We start from the raw sequence: 17339 nt of genomic DNA, 5'->3' as shown, positions 1-17339 counted from the left end.
TGTGCTTTGCAGCACAAGTTTCGGGCATCTGACATTCCGTTGGTCCTTTAAAAATTTGATTTTTAGCTACGTGTGAAGCTAAAATTCGTTTTTTTTAAAGGCGACTGAGGCCTAGGCCTAAGCGTGAGCTTGGGCTTGGGTCTGGGCTTGGGTCCGGGAGATATTCCCGATCCCGGTCCTACCTTTAAAATTTAAAAAAAATTATTTTTTTTATTTTTATTTTTTTTAAAGGATAAGGTCGCTGCGACCTGCGCGAGAGCACACACACACTCTATCTACCTACTTCTAACTAATACACCTACTCTTACACACTAACACACTCTATTAACTATCACTAATCTACTTCCTACTTATTGTACACAGAAAAATAACTACCTTAATACACAGAGAATAAACACAGTACCTTTGAAATCTCCATTAACAAAGAAAACTAACTACCTTAATACACAGAGAACAAACACAGTACCTTTGAAAACTCCATTAACAAAAAAAACACACAATATAACATCAAATCCCTCTTCTCAACACACACACCCTCCTTCCTTACCTTTCCTACAATAGAAATTGCACCACGGAGAAGCACAGAGTGCTACTCAAGCTTAATGTATGGCATTCCCCGGCAGCGGCGCCAAAAATGTGCGCGTATGTCGCACGTGTCAATGCAAGGAACTTGCCAATACACCGTGTGCAAGACACAAATGGCTCCAAGCACACAACAAGCCTAAACTAGTAAGCTCAAAGAAGGCGATGGTGTGTCGCTCACCGCTCTACGCTTGCTTCGTGGAGGATTCATCGCCGCGAAGAAGAAGGAGCCGCCGCTTCGCCGCGCTCAACCGCTTCGCCACCGCCATGCCGTCATCGCAATGCTCGATAGCACTCTCTCTCTCTCTCTCTCTCTCTCTCACGCATACACACACACACACAAGGGCATGAAGAAGAAGAAGATGGAGATGGAGCAAGAGCACTCTTCTATTGCACAAATGAGAGAATGAGTGAATTTTAGGTTTAGTTGACTTTTATATGAGCTCACCCCATTCACACTTGGGCGCCCATGCTTAGCCAACTAATCCCTTGAATGTTCCAGTTAGAGTGCGCCTCTCATCGGCGATCACTCTTAACCTTTTCCTATTGGACCGACAAGCCTGGTACCTGACTCTACGAAATAAATAATACAATGTCCGCCGTAGGTTACAACGTCCGTCTCGTAGGTGATAGGGTGTCCATGAGTCGTGAGGGTTAACACATTGATGGCTCTACAAGAAGCAGCAGAGGACTTCCTGCTTGAGTACTTCAGTGACATGACCATTGTAGTAGCCCATGCACACAGAGTGACTGTAATGGACAAAGATAGTGAGACACTAAAAAGGATAAGGTGGAGGTATGACAAATTGCTGGTCCCCAATGTCTGCACGGATAAGAAAATGAGGGAAATTTTGCTATACCCCCCTGAGCTATTGCCACAACTCACAGTTGTAGATGTCACACATGATGTGAATACAAGGGCAAGGGCAGAGACGGTTGCTCGCCAAACAGAGGACATGAGGGAAGCAGAGCTTAAGGAGAAAGCAAAAGTAGCAGTGGAGTCCCAGAGGCAAATAGAATGCGATGTGACCCTGTCCATAGAGGCAAGCAACAAAGAAATTCTACTTTCAATGAAGGATGGTTTGCTTGCAGAGATACTATTTATAGATGGAGCCAGAAATCTGGCTCTGGAAAAAGTGGACATCCTCTTCACTAAATGACACCTCCCCAGGGAGGTGGGATCAATGGCCCATAGTAGGCGTCGCGAGGCGGGTGCAATCCGGGCCGTCCGATCGACATTTAAACTAGGTGTGAACTAAGCGTGAACGCAGAGATATGTGCACCACACCAAATTTGGTGTGAACTCGGTGTGAACTCAACGTGAACACGGTGTGAACTGGGGAGAGCCTGCACACCACACCAAATTTGGTGTGAACTCAGTGCGAACTCGGTGTGAACTAGGTGTGAACTAGGTGTAAACCTGTCCGTGACGCCGTGATCTATAAACTTATCCCACACACACCTTTCAACGAGCGCGCCTTAGCCTAGTGGTTAGAGTCAACCCCGTGGGGGAGAGGGTAGTGGGTTCAAGTCCCGGATCCGAGAAAGTGGGAATCTTTTGCATTCCGTAGGTAATCCAACAGTCAGGATCAACCGGTGATCGGGAGCAATTGATACCACCTCCAAATGGAGGTGTCACTTAGTGACGAGGAGTGGACATTAATTTATTGTTGAATCCATATGCTCAGATCTCAGACACAATTATCTATGCTTGTCTTAAGTAAGTGTTACTATCTTGCTAACTTTGAAAACTCAGATCATAGGTGTACTAACTCAGGTACACTCTCTGTAGCTTGATCAAAAGTCAACTTCCACCGCACACCCACACGAAGGTGTTTCTTCTTGATCCACAAATGTCAGTGATTATTAGACAGAAGAACAGTCCATCTGGCACATTTGAGAGTTGGTTTCTCCACTGTGCTATGCTGGAATTAATTGTCATCATCTTTCCATATGAGAACAACCATCACTGGAGTCTCATATGCCTTGATGTTGACCAACCAGCAGTGTGGGTGTTCAATTCAATTAAAGGAACCCACCCTGAAATTAGGTTGTAAGTGTTATGTATCAAAAAGTGTTTCTTATAGATATCCATGTAAATTTGAAGCCTCAAGCTAACATCTTGATACTACTTTGTGCAGTTGTATAAAGAGGTTGTTGCTTGCTTATGGCAAGCTATGTGGAAGGTATGAACTATACAAGGCCCCAATGAAAGATGTACCTGTCCCAAATCAAACCGATGGAAATTCTTACAGCTGGAGATGTCTTCTCCATGTAGAATATGTCTTGCAAAGCTACTTTGCATTAAAACCTTTCATGACTAAGGTAACCATTTGGCAATGCATTCAGTCAGTTTTGGTTTTCTTTATACAAAACTTCTCACCATGTGGACTTTCAATTTTGCAGAGTGCTTTAAAAAACTACACATATGATTATTTGCAAAGATATCGGGTAAGTCTAATACAACACCTGCTTACTATGTCGAGCCCCAGAGAACCTGAAGATAGCGGCTTGGACGACCGCACAATTGATATGACAATACATGACGTGCCACCACGACAAACCCCTACATCAGATACAGTGGAATCACAACGGGCCGAGGGAGTCATATCAGCCGAAGATGAAAGAGCCGAGGATGAAGAAAGGTCAAATGAGCATATGGAAGGTGCTAGTGTACAACCAGAGGGGCTTATGGAGGAGACAATGAAAGAGCCAAGTAAGCCAGTGGAGGAGCCAAAAGAGCCCATGGATGAAACCCTGGATGAGGAAAGCAGGCCTAGGGATGAGCAAAGTGATATGGATGAGGCAAGGATGGATGAGGAAAGTAGGCATACGGATGATCAAAAGGATATCGATGATGCAAGCCGGCCAACAAAGGCAGAGGAAAAGACCTTGGAGGAAACCTTGAATGAGGCAGAAAGAGCCATGGGGAGACCCTTGATGAAGATGTGAATGATGAAGCTAAAGCAGAGGATAGCAACAACGACAACAACACTATAGAGACCCAGTATGGACCCTTGCTACCTGTAGATACGGTTGTTCCGGTAATGTCTATTCAAGTATGGAAAAATATGTTCAGCTTCTAACTACTTATATGTACTTGTCAACTTTTACAGAGGTTGATTATCTTGGACCTCAATGGATTGCTGTTGATGCGTGTGCCTTTGAATATAGCAGACCCCTTCGAGGATTTGCAAACATTTCGGATGGGAACTTGTCGAGTCGTGGTTCGTCCAGGAACCAAAGAATTTATTCAGTTTTTTCTTCCGCGCTTCAGAGTTGCCGTATGGTCTTCAATGCAAAGGCAAAACTTGTCGCCACTAGTTACAATAGTTTGCGGTGTATGCGGCTCACACATCAGATTTTGCCTTTTTGTATGATCAAAGAAAATGTGTTACCGTCGAGGGCCACTACCACCCTAAAAAACCACATTTACCTCTTTTGTACAAACCGTTTAGCCAAATCGATGTACCCTTTGATGCAAATAATACACTACTGATTGATGATACTCCTGAAAAGGGAGAACTAAATCCACAAGGAACAACTATCTCACCACCCTCTTTCGAGGGACATTCCTTTGATTTTTACCTTGAAGACATTTTGATTCCATACTTACAGAAATTGTATCTCAATCCATTGTTCACGGACGAGTTTGTACTTTCTAATGAATTAAGATGACTCTTCTATCATGTCTTTGTCTTGCCTAACATTGAGAGAGAGAGAGAGAGAGAGAGAGAGGGAGAGATTTGACATGCTAAAGAAATTTATTTCAAGAACACTTATATTCACAGAGCACAATTGACAAATGAGCTCAAAAAACTTCATGTATTGAAAGTCATTCGTATACACTTGGGTTCACAAGAATCTCTGTTACATTGACACTATTTCAACCCGACCATCCAACTCTTTGCACAAAATATATTTTTCCCTACGCCGCATCAGCTTACGACCAGCTAGGAAAAAGGAAAAATCTGAAAGGTCCCTGTCCATTGACTCTTCAATTATGTCGTGCCGCAACTGCAGAAGACTGCATAGCTCCCTTAATGTAACCACCAACATTAGGCCATGCTCTTTATCAATCACTTCCACATCCACGGCAGGATTATCTTCCAAACCTATAGAAACCTGATCCATAGGAATGTACTTACCTCTGAGCATTTGTAATCGCATATACCAAAAGGAGACTAACAGTGATTGGCTTGCAATCATGTGCTTGACAACTAGAGTGTCAAGCACGACCTCGCACCGTATGCCAATCTCTTCCTTTACATACCATCCTCTATCAATAAGTTTGTCATAGGATGACTGTTGAAATGACTTGCACATGAACATAGTTTTCGTAACACGTATATTGTAGTTATGAAACAACTCTATGAACAGTGCAGCAGGACAAAAGTTTACAATTCTAACCAGTTTGGTGGGAATAGAGCTACGTAGAGACCTCTGTATATCCTTGTAGAGCTTACTTTGCATTGCCTCCACCATTGTTTCCTCAGGAACTGGCTAGTCCACAGTGTTCCAATCGGTTGGTAGAGGCACTTTCACCAACATGCCATTCTTATTCCCTGGGTTGAGTTGGTAGAAGTGGTCATAGAAAAATATTCCTTCATCATCCAGGTTTTGCTGCTTCTCCCTGAATACTATAGAGAACCAATGTGGGCATGAACAACAAGGAAGAGGCCTATTATGCACTCCACAGGCTCCCATTGCTCATAAGAAGAGAGATAAACATCTGCAAAATATATAACAAGAGTTAAACTAAGAGTAGCAATAAGTCAAAATGACAAATCTAATGTAGTTGAGATGTGAAGAATGGAGACATTGCTCCTAAGAAGAGGGATAAACGTTGCAAAATATATAAGAAAAGTTATAATGAGAGTATCAATAAGTGAAATGACAAATCAAATGCAGTTCAAATGTCAAGAATACTTACAATTGCAATGTGGTTGATATATATGTGACACATTTCCACCGTTTTCTATCACGTCTGGATGGGTAAACACATGCTGAACAAGAACTTCCTTTACAGATCTTTTGCCGATTTCAACTTTGAAATCCAACACTCTGCCTTCCATGCTGAGCGGTAAACATTGATAGCACTAGACCTCTTGGGTCTTCTTGGTTGCATGAGGACCCATGAACCTTTGTTTATCCTTTGTCCAACCCATTGGTTCTCTGCACTTATTGAAATTGATAGTGTAATTGAGGATATGCTACTACTTGGCCTTCTAGGAAAAGTGCAGTTATTGGTAGTTGGTGTGAGAGACCATAAACACCTAGAGCTTCTTGGGCGAGAAGACGTGGAAGCCATAGCTCTCAGAGAAAATCTTTAGTGGAGGGAGATTCACTTTGAAAGCATTCTAATGGGTGGAAAGTGTTTTAGAATTCCAATATCTTGTGCGGGCTTAATGGTCACTCTCCAGTACGTTAATGACCATAAGAGAATATCAGCAGTGGGACCACACACGCACCTAACAACTCGGTAAAAGCAAGGAAGTTACGATGCCACAATCCTAGATTCGTGAAAGTTTTTAGGGTATTTTCCTATTTTTTGAGTCTTTCCATGTACTTTCCTACGTAACGTAGCCCTCCTGCTCATTGGACGCGCTCTATTTTTCTCTCTCCTTCATATGGCCCTCCAAATGACCTCCGAAATTTCCTAATTCTTTTCAGGTGATCTATTACAGTGTGGCTACTTCAATAAAAAACTATAAATGTATAACGTATCAAATTACGTACACAAGTGTTGCGTTTTTTTCTTTGTGTAGAAAAAGGACACGAATCGAGTGGAGACGGGGAAGACGATCACCGATGCATTATCCGACGGATGTTGAGAGCCAAAAACATTCATGAGCTTAAGATGGTTGCACAACCAATTCAAAAGCGCACAATAGTGCAACAAACAGGTGACTAAGGAGGAGTGGCAGTACTCACGGGGTTGCATCCTCAAGGTATGTTTGCAATGTTCAACTTGTGGCTTTCTAGATGTTTGGATGACCACTCATAATCATTGTTGGTTGTAGTATAAGTCATACACAATAGCATGGTGTAAAGGTTGACATTTCAGGATGGAACAGATTGACAAAAAGCGTTTTACAAAGATTGTGGGATCATGGCAAAATTTGAACAATCTAGTCAACGACGGTCCTCTGATGCAGATCCTCTAGTGGTAGAACTCACTTACTTCGACACGCTACAAGATATTTTTAGGATAGACTATAGAGGACTTTGTGTGGATTTGTTCGACGGGAAATGATTTGAGATAAACATGGAGGGTCGCAACGCTACTGTGTGAAGAGGAGAGTCAGGTTTCCTTGAGGTGGACTTAACCAAAAAGTGGACCGACCTTCGAAACACTTCCGTACTACCCGAGCATTGTGAACAAGTAAGTCTGTAAATATTTAACATCCAACTTTAGAGGACTGGTGGTATGGAAGCCCTCATGTAAGTTATGAGACTCTTGGAGGTGGTATTCCAACCTACAAACTCTGCACCAAATTGGTGGTATGTCATAGAGGTAGCCCCTCGAAGTGCACGTATGTATGAGGGCTATAATTTGCCAATCACCTTGGCATTTGTGGAGGAAATCGGAGAGTATGCTGATTCAAAAGTCGTTGATGTGGTGCCACACAATCCTGGCGCTGCTACTCTCTATGGGATGCATGTGGAGGACCTACAAATGAAACGGAGGATACTTGCTTAGACGGAGAACTCTATATAAACATAAGGAGTTATGTTGAGTTATGTGAGCATGAGAGAGAGATCTCTTAAAGCCATAGACATTGTATCTAAGCAATCTTGCTCCCTTTTGTCATATATATTGTATTCATGTGAAATTTGCCCATTATTGTTTCTATGCTAAACTTGTAAAATTTATCAAATTATAACTTATTTGAATTTTCTTCTCCATTCGTTATTAAGATGTGTTCCTCAATTTAATGCAGGTGTGGATGATGACTAGTTTCTTGCTTCCTTGGATCTCGAGAAGAGGAGGTGGTACGAGGGCCACCACGGCTCTAGATCACAATCGCATCGTTCCACTCCTTTAGAGCCTTTGTTTACTTCGAAGCAATCAGCGTGCTCCAAGAGTTCGGTATCGACTAGACGATCTACGCACTCCTCTAGGCACCGACGCTCTGTGTTGGCGACGGTTGCTGTGGAGGAGGCGTCGTTGATGCTTTGACACCGCCTCGTAGTCGTCGAGGCTTCTTACCTCCCCCTTCTTTGTCCGTCCTCACACCAGCCACATCGTCGCCCTCTTTTTACGTGACTATCAATCGTTCCTGGCTACACACCGCTCGCTACTTCTCTGGGACTCACCCCACTCGACACCCCTCGTTTCGAAACCCAAACTCCAATGGAGACACCTACAATCCGTACCCCTATCGAGACGCCACTCGAGACCCTTGCTGAGACGCTGCGACACCTAGATTCACGCGTCACAGGCTAGAGGGCTTGCCGTACTCGATCGATATCAGCGGCAATATCATCTTGGATGACGACAGCAAGAAGGTGATCTGGCGCATGTGTGACCTTTCCTCTCAGGTGTTTCGGCACTACATATCAAACACCTAGAGTGAAGTGCCGAATGAATTAAAAGACAAAGTCATTAGCATGCTGCATGACAAGTTTTCGTGTCAAATCGGGATAAGCGCTTTAATGAAGACTTGATGAAGGTGCGTATGCGCGAGTGCTGCAAGCACAAGCGCTCTGAAGTGCAAAAAGTAATAAAGCATGGGTGGAGCAGGCCAGATTGGCTGGCCAAAGAATATTGGAAGAATGCAAAGTAGACAATGCACAAGAATTCTGACAAGTAGAAGCAACAAAAGGAGGCAGTCAGAGCGCGAGTAGAAGCAGGGAGCTCGCACCACTTGGGGAGCGGCAGATGGGCGTCATTCCAGGCCGCTTTGTAAATGTTTTTGCATTGCCCTTTATGTTTGGAAGTTATGGATATTTATAATTTTAAATCCTAACATAACGTTTTCTTTGTATGTTTTGAATAGTGGTCGATGATTGGATGTGATCCCACACCGTACGAGCGCAACTCTGCGGGTAGAAAGGGCTTAAACGCCCTTATGGACATTCTGAGTTCTCGCTCCGACTTGGTTATTATTTAACTTTACTCTCTTATATTTGTTGTATTTTAATATTAAGCTAAAAATTAGATTGTTTTGTAATCATATGTTTAAAAGCAACGACGCTGGTTATTTGTATTTTTCTTTGATTCTTTAAGACCATAGGATTTCAGTCAAGGGCAGTGGCCTAAATCGTGCCGAGTGGCCGTTTCTAAGTTCAAGAAAATAAAATAGGACATTAGGCTCACCAAGTAAAGAGTATATAATCGCGATTATATTCCCCTTACTCAAGGTTTTCTCTTGCTTTATTATGCCCGATGAGACCGAGCTGGGAGCGCGCCTACAGAGGCCTTGTAGGGTGAGCGCGATTAACTCTTTTCGTCGGGAGCTGGAGTGCACACAATCCACTCAAAGCCATGGCCTATAAAACTTGAATGTTTGGATATTCCTTCCAAGACTTCTAGAAAGAAAGTGGAATTGGATGTAGAAAAGCCATTAAATTTGGAGGTGTGGAACCTTTAAAAGAAATGGTTGTTGGGTTTTTACGATCTTCCTTTGTTAGTATCAAATATTTAAGTGGGTATACACATGAAAGAGTTCAAAATTGCTCTTGAGGTACAAAAAGGAACCATGGTACATTCACACGTCCTTTTCTTGTTGAAAATTGCTACTCCAAGTCACAGCCTCTCTAAACATAGGGATGGAGGTCTTTAATTAGCATTTTACCTACAACCAAGGGCCACACAACTTACAAAAGAACGCTCCTCATCACAAACTTTTGGATTTTGGCAGAATAATACAAAAATAAACACTTTTTAAAAATCTATTAGCAAAGTCATAGTGTGACTCTAGGAAAAAGAACAAAAACAAAAACTTATTTTGCCTTTCTCAAACACACTTTGGGAAGCCCTGTAACACGATAAAGAAAAATCATGAATGACATAATTCTAAACTTGCATTAAATTTTTATTAAAAATAATCTTCATCTTGCATCTTGCATTACAAAAGACGCCTTATGGAAGCAATTGCAAAGCTCTTCCTAATGGCTTTTTTTTTTAAAAAAAATGTCAATAGTTACATAGTGCAAGGACACTTTTAAAGAGAAAAAAATGCTAAAGGGAAATAAAAGGAGAAGAAAAACACAAATACCAATGTAAACCGACCATCTCTTCATAATATGTACACAAAAAGCCATTTGACTTTTCACCTTCATGGGTCTTTTCATTTCCTAAGCTCACACTTCACTTACCCACTTAAAATGTCTTGAAAGACTTTTTGCTTGCTAAAAGAAACTTCACTTACCCACTTAAAATGTCTTGAAAGACTTTTTGCTTGCTAAAAGAAACCTTAGTGTTGTGTTTGGTTAGGAAGACTTTCATTATTGTTTTCAGTGCATGATAGAGACTTACTTTAAATGTTTATTTCACTTTCATTTCATATCTTGATATGTCTTGACTTTTCTTGCGTTCTATTGTTTTACAATGTTAAAGTGAAACTTCACTTGCATAATTCTAGTAAATTCTATGGATATGCACATACACACACATATATATTAATGAATTTTTTTTGCCTGCCAAAGACCTTAGTGCTCTATGGTCAAAGGTCGTTCAAATTTCTTTGAGAGACAAGTGTTCTTAAGGGATTCAAAAGTTTTGTCAATAGAAAGCTAAAACTTTGGAATAGAAAACTATTCTCCAAGGGAGCATTTACTTCAAATTTCTTTGAGAGACAAGTGTCCCTAAAGGATTCAAAAGTCTTGTGAATAGAAAGCTAAAACTTTGGAATAGAAAGTTATCCTCCAAGGCAGTATTTACTTTTTTCTGCATGCTTGAAAATGACTTTAGAGATCAAAACATTAAACAAAATATTCGTAGAAGTTTGATCTTATGATGCAATCTTTGAGAAAGTCTTTTTGTCTAAGCGACAAGTTTCCTCATACAAATACAAACTGAAAATACTATTAGAAATTTTCAAATTTGCCAAATGTTGGAACTATTTATATTTTATCGAGTTTTTCCCCTTTAACATCCTTTGCAATCGGCCAATCTCGATTTTCAATCGGCTTAACCCTAAGCTCAAACACACCTTTCTTGAACACTGATATAGTGAGGTAGTGATAAACGATTCTCTCATTTGTTATTTCAAATTTCATTCATAGCTTCACATGGCTTCACTATTCTTGCATTCTATAAATTAATTCTAGTCAATATTCGAGAACATCTCTTTTCTTAAGCGATCGTCGCCGAGTTTCCTACTCACAAAGAAGCGAACCAAAAATACTAGCATAAATTTAAAATTTGCAAGATTTTTGAACCATTTTCTCACATATTTCACTGTTTGTCTTGCCTTTACCATGGCTTATAACCGGCTAGTCTCGATTTTCAACCGACTCAAGGCTAAGCTGAAGCAATCCTTTCCCAAACACTGATTCCAATTTAACTCAACCTAATGACTTGATCACTTTTTTTTTTTTTAGAAAGTCACATGACCCTTTCACTTGTTTTTCCAAGATTTGGGAGACCTATTTAATCAGAAAGAAACAAATTCATGCGTCAATCTTTAACATTCCCGGAGAAGGTGCCAAAATCTTGAAGAAAGACACAAGCACACAAATATCCATATCATGTGTCACAATCTCTTGCCTCCAAGGTAAAGGAGCCAATAATGCAACGGGGTCTAAAACAACACCAACATTAAGTGGGATCCAATTTATCATACAAAACTGTGGAGTTCATAATTCGAAAATAAGCTCTCTTTTAACATCATTTTCATTCAAAGTCATTCATGGTAGTGAGAGATTAGGTCATTTCAGTTTAAATTTTCCTCTGGTGGCTCTGCATTTTAGTTGTCTCCTTAAGTTGGCTCCTTTACCCTAGATTGGATTAAGCTTGACACTAAGGCGTAATCCTTCTCTCTTCAAGAATGGAAGTGGATCAGTTTATAAGCAGCTTTCAAAATTACGAGCTTGCTCTTTGCCCAAAACCTTGCAATAATTGAGGGCAAGGGAAAACACAAATACTTTGCATGAAAACGCCCAATTGTGCTCAATTCCTGTAAAAGGAACAAGGGCCTTGAATCTCAAAAGGCTATAGACAGTTCTCGAAAGAAAACTAGGTTAAGTGTAATCCGACCTCAATTTTTGAAAGTTACCTCTAATTTCTAAGTTTCAAGCTGTGAATACCTACTTTCAGATACAGTCAATTTACCTCTAAAAATTCTTCTAGAAAAAAGTTTATTTCAAGCACTGGCTATAGATATATCAAACATCCGAGACAAGAAAGATGATTCCCATGAAGCACTTGGATTTACTCGTCTAAACAATTAAAAGTCTTAATTTACACAATGTTGGGAAATTCCATCAAAACTTTGGAATCATCATAATTTGAACACATATCTCAATTGCAGACAAAGCACTTTCCAATGATGAGGTTTTGAGAAAGTTCACTCGGTTCCGCCTTTTCAAGCTTCAAAAATGAGACTTTGGGAGATCCCCAAATTCACTAATATGGTACATAAAAATTAAATGGATCGCTCAATCTGTCAATACTGAGTTCTGAATGGTTTGTACACTTTCAAGTCCTGTATTACACCTTCTATAGACCCAACCAGTGCAGCTAAGGAAACAACCAAGCATATGAAGCTGATGGACTGCAATGCAATCCATTGTCTTGTCCATGCCCTCATACGCCTTTGCACAATGAACATCTCGACAGGAAAATACACAGTCAAAGGCCAGAACCCTAAAGCTCCTAAAATTCCTACTATATCATTGAAAAAGGGGAGCAGCATTGCAACCAGTGTGCATGCGATCACAAAGCAAGTTCTCCATAACAACTGGAAGACATTGAATCTGTAAATGCCATACATCGGTATACGACAACTGCAATCTTTGTGAAAGAGCTTGGAGTTTGATGACCTCTCCTGTACCCAATGCTCCACAAATGCATACACAGGCTGGGAAAAGACCTGCAAAAAAAGTAAATTGAAGTTAAGGACTTCTCTCTTTTCTTTTCGGAGGAAGATCTCTAGATGCCTGAGCGAGGTGAAATAAGAGGGCTATAGGCAGGATGGTCAGCTTCCACATAATAGAAATTCCTTAAAAGTTGAAGCTGTTGGTCTAATTCTTGCATATCAGCTCAATGCAGCCAGACACTTGACGCTTCTGAAAACCAATTGATTTCCTGTGTCCCAAGAAATTCATAGTACCAGAGGACGCCCACTTTTGGGCTTCCCGTCCCTCATCGTTCCGTTCCCCCCATCCCCACACCATCCTGGGCCGTCCCCTTGTTTAAAACCTCTCGTGGAAACAAGATTCCTCTCTAAGCCCCATCCCTGTTCCAGCTGTTCGGGATGCGTCCCATGTTAGAAATTGTTGTAGTGTGTGTAAAAATTAAGTGGTAAACCTGCTATTTTGGAGCCATGTCCATGGGCCAAAAAAAGCTGTTCTTTCCAGAACATACATTTAGCCTGGCTAAAGACTTTGCTTTGCAGTACAATTCTGTGCTCTTCATGTGCTTTACAGAACCTGTGGCCACTTCTACTAGTAATAAAACCATTTAGATTGTCAAAGCAAATGAGCTACATGTTCACAAGAAGCCACATAAACTAAGTATTTGCCAGGCAATAACAGCTTATTGCAGATGCAAACAAAGCCGCAGCAAACCCAGGTAATGAAAAAGAGATTTGCGAGTAGAGAACCAGCATGCCAAATGCACTGCTTACAAATACAGAACATCCAAGTAAGAAACTCAAAGACTCAGGTCATGACAGCAATCTGGGTCAGAAAGGCATGACTTAAAATGAGCGCACATTGGTCTACTCTCAATGCAATTATTAGGAAAATGAAGAGACGCATGAGAAAGAGATTAACATCAACTTGTTGATTTTAACAACACATAAGAGGACAGACTAAGAAATTAAGATGAAAGTCCGTACAGAAACTGACCTGGTATGCCCCCACCAAATGCACCACCACGCAAGCATTGGCAAGATCCACTAACCAATAAGGTTCATAAAACCCAAATCCTGTCAAAATGTTCCCAGGTGCTCTGTTTCCAAAGGCAGCATACCCTACACAGCCTGAGAGCATGTAAAATACTGTTGTAGTGCTCACTCCCAACAATGTAGATTTTTTCATTGACTTATTCTCTGGAGGTGGAGACTTTAGCGTGTCCTGTTGATTAAACAACGCCAGCATATCAGACCTCTATAAACAATAGAAAGGAATACTTGCAAAACCACACTAAAAAAATAAAGGCAATCTTCCTCTCTTGGCTCTGCACTCAAGTTACTGACATACAGCCGAAAAGATGTTTCATGGAAAGAATTCTTGTACCTGAATCTCAATAAGAATCATTGAAAACGAGTATGCAAATGCAATGTCTCCAAGGGCTTGAAAGACTAGCCAGACTTTTTGGGCCTCTGAAACTTCTCCAATTGCAACCCCACCAGCAGTTCCATACGAATGGCCACCTTCTGCGATACAACCAGCTTTACCTTAGTCCATTCCAAATCTTCAGCATTTAAATCATCATTTACAAATGTTCTGAAACTGCTTGTTGTCGAGTCAAACTCTAATGAAACTCTCTCCATATACCAAATTTTTAATGCAATAGATGTAAAGCTTCTCTCTACTATAATGCACTTAAAGCAACCAATGTAATTTTCAAATCAAAAAAAAGTAAAATCTACTCTAAAACTGAAAAAAATAATTTTTAAGTTTCAAGAATCCAAATCATTAATCTATATCCTGTTGAAAGAGACAGAATGCATAATGTAACTTGTGCAGGTTTGACTATTTCCACCACAAAAAGTACAACAGTCAGCAATGTATAAAACAAGAAGTACTAAAAGACTGGACGGCTTACCAAAGGCTCTAGCAACACTGAGGCCCATTCCTATCAATGAGTAGGAAAACGACATGATTGCTGCAACTATAGACAACCACCATAATTTGTTGAAGTCGGGAATTTGAGAAAGAACGATCTGTACTACTCCAAAAAATATCATATATGGATTGTTTGAGATATGACAAGGTGACTGTTTCCCATTCTTATGAAAACAATCAGAACGGCGTATAGCACTGCAACATTAGAATATGAAGATGGAGAGAGAATTAGAACACAATGCAACATAAAAAAGCTTATTCCTCTTATTTGCAAACCCTATATAGCAGCTTGATACAATCATACTTACACCATGCTTATCGAGGCCGTTATTGTATATCCAATGGCAGTTCCAATAAGATTGGCATATTGTACAAGCCCACAAAGCCAGATTTGCAAACCCCCTACCAAAAAAACAAAGCATCAATCATATACTGCTAGCCTGCTTTGAAGGGGAGGACACTAAAGCACCTGAACTTTATAAACAGAAAGCCTGCAGCTTCATTAAGCACTATCATTAAAACTTTCTAAAAGGTTTGAAGCACCCAACAATGAAAAACAGACTAAGCGCCCCCCCCAACCACACACAAAATTACATAAAACAACCTCTCAGGACAGTCATACCAGCCCTGATCTCTCCTCTCTTGTACTTTCAAGGGGTAACCTGGATCTGTTCCCACGCCCTCCTTGTTAACCAACTTGATCAAGCCAGCACCTTTTTCCCCCCCATAAAGTTATAAATGAAGGGTTATCTATTTATGCCATCCCACCATTGACCAAATCACACCTTTTGCTGGACTGCTAGTTACTTGAAGGGCAGGCAACTGTAGCGCATCCCTTCAGCAAATATATGTCAAACTTGTGTAGCATGGTTAATAAGATTGAATCCATATGAGCCAGCAGACCAGGCTGGAATAAGTTAAAACTTTGCATAAAAAAGTAAAATGAAAATGCTGAATCTTGCTAAGAGGTGAATATATGGAGATGGATTGATCAAACATATTACTGGGTTGCAAAAAGAGTGGAATGTCGAGCAACAATCAACACTAGTTAATTGCATCACAAGAATTACACGTGCCAATTCCTGCATAAGATGCTCCTATTCCTTATTAAATGTATAAGTAGATCTTCTGACAACTCTTTAAGGTGAAAAGGTATTTGTAGTCAGTGGTTACTACAGCCAAACGCAAAAGCACACAAGGTGTGCCATTTGAATTAGCTTAAATAAATGCTAAACGACAGAAAGCCCCAACAACATAAAAACTTAATGAATAGTAAAAAAAGACAATAGATAAAATAGAATGTCGCACCTAAATGAGCTTTAACAGCATCCATGTATGTGTAATTGCGCTTCCCAGTGACTGGGTCTGGAGACCTGTAGCAGTCTGCAAGTAGCAGAGACATGTAATATGTCACAAGAGCAAAAGTAAAGAGCACCATAGGCCCTGCAATCCAGCCCAATTGAGCCATACACCATGGCAAGGAAAGCACTCCTGAACCGACCACTGCTGTTATTATGTGAGCCGATGCCGTAAGCACAGTTCCTGCAGGACATGATTGACAAACTTGCATTCAAATTTTTGGCAACAATAGCTGTCTTTGAAAACAAATGTAACAAATGTCTCAGTAATTCATGTGGCCTTTAGAAGAAAGGAATCTCTGAGATGCCCCGGCCCGCTGAACCGTGCATGATCTGAATTGAACAATTTTAGCTCCAAACAATTCTGCTAAGAGTTTCCAATACAAAACTACTGATTTCCTCACTTTGGCACATGTAAATTGTGCTTTGCGGCAGCACAAGGGTACAAAAATTAGCATACAAAAGCTGAGGATGCATGTATGCAGCCAAGACAACAAAGCAAACCTGTCCGCTTAGGGTGGCCATCGTCGTCTCGATCAGAGAAAAGGCTATCTGCTTCACCATAACTAGAAACCTCCAGAGCTTTTGCATCATTGAATAACGGTGCATTATGTGAAGAGCTTGAGCTAGGTAATGACTCTACATCAGCCATGTGGAAACTGTGTTTCCTACTTACACCACTTGGCTACTTGTTGTCTTAAAGACGAGCTACACCTGCAGGTTCACCTTCGTATTTCTTCTTGCATGCACTCGGTTATGACGCTGCGAAACCCAGCCGAAAGGAAAGCCTGACAATTAGCTTATATTGCCTTCATCATAGCTGCAGCAAAACGTTGAACGAGAAGGTCATGAGCTCCGGAGTGACGCCATTAAAGCCGGAAGGGGAGTCTCTTTCGTAAAACTCCCATACTCGCGCGCTCGCTCGCTCTAATTAGAGAGGGCTAATTAGAGGGGGGTCCTACAACTCTCTCGCTCTCTCTCTCCTGGACAAGCACACGTGGCCCGTGGGCTTATGAGCTGCATCCACCAACGACTTCGTAATGGCCGCTTTACATAGTTAATCGATCATTTGCTGGCCATCGGTCAATTAACAGCAATAGTGCAGACACAGACCATGACTTCCAGTGAGCCTCAGCTTCAAGAAGGTCATAGAGGAGAAGTTGCAAAATGGTGCAGAACTGTCACCATTTTGGCGTTTCTTACCCAAAATCTTCAAGGACGTTGTCAAGCCCCCCCCCCCCCCCCCCCCCCCCCCCTTCTCAAAGAACCGTACTTTAGTGTATTTTTAAAGGACAAAAATTGGAGGGTCACCTTGATGGAAACCGGCTAAATTTGAAAGATTTTAGTGTAAAAGTATGTGAAAACCCTAAACTTTTCACTAAAAGCCGGTAGATTTCCAATGCTCTCCTTTTTTCCATTGGTTGTGCTAAAAAGTTT

The 17339-nt window shown here is 41.0% G+C and overlaps 1 protein-coding gene across 1 annotated transcript; it reads right to left on the bottom strand.

Annotated features, from left to right (window-relative positions):
- Nucleotides 1-12037: 12037 nt before the first annotated feature.
- LOC147423308 (amino acid permease 3-like) lies at nt 12038-16861 on the bottom strand. Its single transcript, XM_086501078.1, has 7 exons — nt 16407-16861; nt 15853-16086; nt 14853-14946; nt 14525-14739; nt 13993-14132; nt 13603-13830; nt 12038-12623 (listed from the first exon to the last, which is right to left on the bottom strand). The coding sequence occupies exons 1-7, from the start codon at nt 16552-16554 to the stop codon at nt 12198-12200; spliced, it is 1485 nt and encodes a 494-aa protein (XP_086357204.1). The 5' UTR covers nt 16555-16861; the 3' UTR covers nt 12038-12197.
- Nucleotides 16862-17339: the final 478 nt, after the last annotated feature.

Source organism: Adiantum capillus-veneris, chromosome 26 (assembly GCF_014529385.1).
Source record: "Adiantum capillus-veneris isolate H3 chromosome 26, ASM1452938v2, whole genome shotgun sequence".
NCBI classification, from domain to species: domain Eukaryota; kingdom Viridiplantae; phylum Streptophyta; class Polypodiopsida; order Polypodiales; family Pteridaceae; genus Adiantum; species Adiantum capillus-veneris.
This window is presented reverse-complemented; position numbering and strand designations above follow the sequence as displayed.